Source organism: Monopterus albus, unplaced genomic scaffold (genome assembly GCF_001952655.1).
Source record: "Monopterus albus unplaced genomic scaffold, M_albus_1.0 scaffold77.1, whole genome shotgun sequence".
Lineage (NCBI taxonomy): Eukaryota > Metazoa > Chordata > Actinopteri > Synbranchiformes > Synbranchidae > Monopterus > Monopterus albus.
The window spans coordinates 571,469-576,194 of record NW_018127957.1 but is presented as its reverse complement, the minus strand read 5'-3'; the positions used below and the strand labels follow the sequence as shown (position 1 = coordinate 576,194).

General features: G+C 41.8%; 2 protein-coding genes across 3 annotated transcripts in view; both read right to left on the bottom strand.

Moving 5' to 3' along the window:
• LOC109963701 (ras-related protein Rab-39B-like) overlaps window positions 1-1,009 on the bottom strand; it is a 6,875-nt gene extending 5,866 nt beyond the window's left edge. The window contains exons 1-2 of the mRNA XM_020606440.1: window positions 949-1,009; window positions 647-842 (exon numbers count right to left, since the gene is read on the bottom strand). Of these exons, the coding sequence (XP_020462096.1) occupies window positions 647-842; window positions 949-1,009 (257 nt within the window). The remainder of the gene's footprint in view (window positions 1-646; window positions 843-948) is intronic.
• A 1,567-nt stretch (window positions 1,010-2,576) lies between these two features.
• The window catches only part of ctps1a (CTP synthase 1a), a 15,071-nt gene continuing 12,921 nt past the window's right edge, over window positions 2,577-4,726 (bottom strand). Inside the window, exons 10-19 of one of the 2 annotated variants that reach the window (XM_020606416.1) lie at window positions 4,328-4,416; window positions 4,141-4,235; window positions 3,940-4,002; window positions 3,806-3,849; window positions 3,616-3,712; window positions 3,477-3,532; window positions 3,304-3,400; window positions 3,055-3,199; window positions 2,886-2,971; window positions 2,577-2,806 (exon numbers count right to left, since the gene is read on the bottom strand). In XM_020606416.1, the coding sequence (XP_020462072.1) occupies window positions 2,766-2,806; window positions 2,886-2,971; window positions 3,055-3,199; window positions 3,304-3,400; window positions 3,477-3,532; window positions 3,616-3,712; window positions 3,806-3,849; window positions 3,940-4,002; window positions 4,141-4,235; window positions 4,328-4,416 (813 nt within the window). In that variant the 3' untranslated portion in view covers window positions 2,577-2,765. The remainder of the gene's footprint in view (window positions 2,807-2,885; window positions 2,972-3,054; window positions 3,200-3,303; window positions 3,401-3,476; window positions 3,533-3,615; window positions 3,713-3,805; window positions 3,850-3,939; window positions 4,003-4,140; window positions 4,236-4,327; window positions 4,417-4,726) is intronic. The other variant, XM_020606417.1, reaches the window with a different exon arrangement.

Genomic DNA, 4,726 nt, shown 5'->3' with positions numbered 1-4,726 from the left:
CTGGTTGGTGCTGGTTAATATAACAGCGGCGAGCTAATGCTGTCTCCTTTTGAGGTCTTCCCAGACAATCGAGATGAGTCGATCGTTAAACTCGGTAGGGCCTCAACTAGTGTTTATTGTTAAGTTTTGTGTTTAGTTACGTATATATTATGCCTGCATAATTTTAGTGTCTGCGACCTGTGAAGATTAGAATTTGCTAATATTAACAAGTATGTTTAGTTACGTATATATTATGCCTGCGACCTGTGAAGATTAGAATTAGCTAATATTAACAAGTGGTTGGCTAGCCAAAGGAATGCAAACTGTGCTAGCAGGATAGCAAACTAGCTTTATGTATATGGGAAGATGTAGCCTGCTATAGCCATGCAGGGAGTGTTAACCCAGTTTAACTTGGAAAAACACAGTGTTCATTCTTGTGTGTTATCTTTAAACCGCATTACGCGGTACGATTTGTAGTTTAGGAGTGTTTTGCCCGGTTTAGCCTGAAACTAAAGGTTAGCGGCATAGCTATCGTTCAATGCGCGTGAACCACGTGGCTGGGCCCTTTCCAACTCTTGCTTGAAAGACGTTTCTCATATTGCACCTCAAAACTATTGCCTTTTATTTCTGTGCTAGCGTTAATATTTGGGACAACAAGGGTTCTTACCAGGCGATGCCTTTAGGTGATCTGCATTCTCTGGAGACTTTAGATTTGCAGTGTACTGTGAAGTCTGTAGTAGTAGACAGTGGAACCAATCTGTCAAAAGTTGAAGTAAAATGGCAATTTGTAACAGTGAAAACATTTCGCGTAAAATGTAGTTTCTGTGAACAAAGATGTTGGGAGAGACAGCGTTTTATTAACGCTATTCAACTTTACGTGACAAACCCTTTTTCTATCTCTGAATTCTTAGTGATTTTTATAAAAGTCCCTTCTGAGAACCGTCATATTGTTTCTTCACAGGTACAAACCAAAATGGATCGGGTCATCCTCAGCACAGAAATCAGGTATGCTGTTCTCTGAGGACTTCATACTAGCGATGATGTATATGACAGGCTCCTATCGAAGCCGTTCATGCTCATATAGCAGTGAGCGGTCAAACGGAAGCCAAGAAGAAGACTTTCACCGACGGTCGCTGCTCAGTTTGAAAGTAACTGGTCCAGCAACATTTAGGGGAAGGACATTGGTCTAAAACATGGTTAATGACGGATCAAATTATCTGCAGTGTCAAGTCTTCTGTTTTAACTCTTCACTCATCTTTCTACAGTGGTGTGAACATAGAACGGATAAAATATGAGCACAACGGCGCCACATGGAGGTAAGTTTTTGAACCACCCCTCAGTAAAAAATAGTCCTGGCTGTGATGACACACTTGCCCTCACTGAAATTAGGCTTGATTGAGATTTTATTTTACTGAGCCACATTTATAAAAGTTCTGAGGAAGGATTGACTGATCGGAAATGCATTAATAAAATGGTGCTTCCTTCAGGTGATCATCAGGGCTGACCAGATGTGACCGAATTAGGACGGCTTCAGGCAAGGTAACTTGCTTCTCTCCCCGCTAGATGGAGTCCAAAAGTTAGAGCATGCTATCCTAAGGACCTGGGCTTGATTGTAGCTCTAGGTTCTCCAAGTGCATGCAAGAAAATAGGGTGGTCTTTGACTGTTGTGGCCATTTGTGCCACTAGCAGCCACTCAGCTGTCCTACACCATAGCCTGTTAGTTCAGCATTCACAAACAATTAAGCTGTTAACAGATGTTTGTTTCCAACCATGTGTTTCTTCTAGGTATCACTCTACTAATGATAAAATGTCTGTCCTTGGGATGTACAGGCGCTCGCCTTCCTGTCTTCTGTAGGTGTGTATGTCAACACCATCTCATTGCTGAGGTTTATCTGATCTATGATGACCACTTAATAGAGTGACTGTTGGATGAAACTTGCGGATATGGGGCTGAGATCAGCCCCATGCAGCATCTTTAGGAAAGGTTCTTGAATTGTACTAATTGGGTTTTTTGTTTTGTTTTTTGCATGTTGGTGAGCAGCCTGCCAAGTTGAGTGGAATCTATACCCATGTGGGTGAACTGCTGGAGGCCATCCATAGGAGGGGTGAACTGCTGGAGGCCAAACGCTCAATGGTCTTACTGACTGGAATCCGAAGCATGAAAGTGTACAGATGATGCGGGGAATAATGGCACTTATAGCAAGATGTAATATTGGGTCAATTTATATTCACTGAATACAAATAAACTTTGACTGTAAATTTGTGGTAATGTTGATTATAGGTGTTGACTACTGGATTTATGGGCTTTCAGTAAATTGACATCTGAGTACTGTATATATTAAGTGTCTGTAAAATGAGTAATTAAACCCACACCTTTTGGCCCAGTAATATAGGAGTGAGTGTGTGCTGTATGTAAATGGTTTTGACCAAATACAATAAACCTCAGCTGCATGTGGCACCTTTTGGCCCAGTAATATAGGAGTGTGTGTGCTGTACTGTATGTAAATGGTTTTGACCTGCTTTTATGGGGAGAATGAGTCTAAACAATTGCCATTAATTGTAATAAAACCCCTTTTATTATATAGTACATCAGAGCTCGTTTTAAAGCTGCAATAAAGCCACAACAGCAGTAGTAGGTGACAAATCTGCATACCAACAAACATTAAGGCCTAAGCCTGGCTGTTTAAGCTACAGCCAGGCTGTCAGAAGCAGCCCATCTCTGTAATTCACTTCATAGCTGCCTGTAGTCAGTGCTACCTAGACTGAAAATCAGCCATGATCTTTGATCAGCGACCATGTAGTCCGCTTCCATCAAGTCCAGAACTGGCTGCAACAGGTGGGGAAAACATGAATTACTACCATGTATGATGTTTTGTAAAGTGAAATACTAAAGTTGTCTACTATACCTAAGTCATTCATTTGAGATGGAAGGCAATCTTCTGCCATTTCAGAATCTGGGGTGCTGCTGCCGCTTCCATCACTGTATGTGTCCCTGTGTCCAAAGGAAATACAGTTATTAATGTGGGGGGAGGGGGGATGTCTGCACTGGCATGTATTAAGTTCAGACATATTTACCGTGGAGACAGACGACAGCCCTTCTGTAAGTAGCTCTGCAGCTTCCCGGCAGCAGCCAGCAGCAAACCCAAGTAGGGTGGTGATGGATTTATGGGGCGAGAGGTGAACTCGGGATGGTACTGCACTCCAACAAAATATGGATGATCTGAAAGAGACTGAAATCTTAAACTATGTAAAAGGAAGCAGTGGAATTGTTGACACACCCCCTAAAAAAAAATAAATAAAAAGCTAATGTTTCATTTTCCATACCATCCAGCTCTACAACCTCCATCCTTTCCCCTTCCACATCTTGACCCACAAAGTGGAAGCCCTTGTCTTCAAAGTGACTTTTCAAGTCAGGATTGACCTGTACAAGGATGACAAACTGTTTAAAAATCCACTAAGAAAGGTTTTTCTGCTGACCAACTGAGACCTTAACATACCTCAAACCGATGTCTGTGTCTTTCATCTACATGTTCTGCATCTCCATAAAGCTTGCCTGGAATGTGGAACAGCTGTAAGCACAGTGCAGGTGCAAAAACATCAACTACTGGTTGAACATGAACTGAAAATTCCGCTTACGCAATACACTGCTGTTAGTCTTGAAAATAGTCCGTCTCTTCCCTAGCCTCATAGTGCCACCCATTTGTCCAGGGTTGTGTTCTGGCATATCGATCACCTGCAGAGGTTAAAGTGAGAATTTTATTTCAATTCACCTTTTAGGTCTCGATCGTTCCAGATTTAGATAAGTTCTCACTATAAAAACACTTACCACGGGATGCTTTGATTCTGGGTCAAATTCAGTTGAATTGGCATCTATGAGCAAAACCAAAAGGCATTCAATCAGTTGTTGCTTTAAACTATTCAATAAAAGGTTTTCCTTAATAAAAACAGCATTTATATTACCTTTCCAGCCCAGCACATTCCTGGCAAATTCACATACAGCCAGCTGCATTCCAAGACACACACCTGCGGACAGGTAGCGTGTTCATCAATGCAGCTATTCATTACACTATGGCAGAGTTGTAAAAACACTTTTCTCTGCATTAGGTCTGAAGAAAGGTAGTGTTTAGTGTAAAGCCATGACAGTAATCAGCTGTTCCATACCAAGAAAAGGTTTTTTCTGTTTCCTGGCCCAGTTGATGGCGTGCATCTTCCCTTCAGTTCCTCTGATGCCAAACCCTCCTGGAACCAGGATGCCACTAGGAGAGAAGGAAACAAAAGAACAGTTGATGAAATGACAGATTTAATGTTCAGACTATTTTACTTGCATAAAGTGGACCTCAGCACTCACTCAGCACTGCAGAGTTTCTGCCATGCCTCGTGGTATTTCACCGGTTCCTCCTGCAGAGTGCTCGGCTCCAAAGATGCCGAGTCTATGTACTGAAGAGAAGACACATACAAACCTTAACTGGCTGGTCTGAAAAGGTCAAAGATAACGATAGCTAAAGATATTTCACCAAGTTTCTGTTCAGGCCACGGTTTTTGTTGTTATTATTTAATTAGACTGAAACACAGTCGGTGAAATACACTGAATAATTTATATAACAGATAGAGGCTCGAATCTGTTGTGCTCCTAACCACACTCAGTTACAGCTGGGTGTAGTCATGTGTGGTCTTGTTCACGTGATCACAACTATTACTATCTACTTGATGTAGCACTGTGTAACAGAGCAGTGTTAAGTGCTGAACC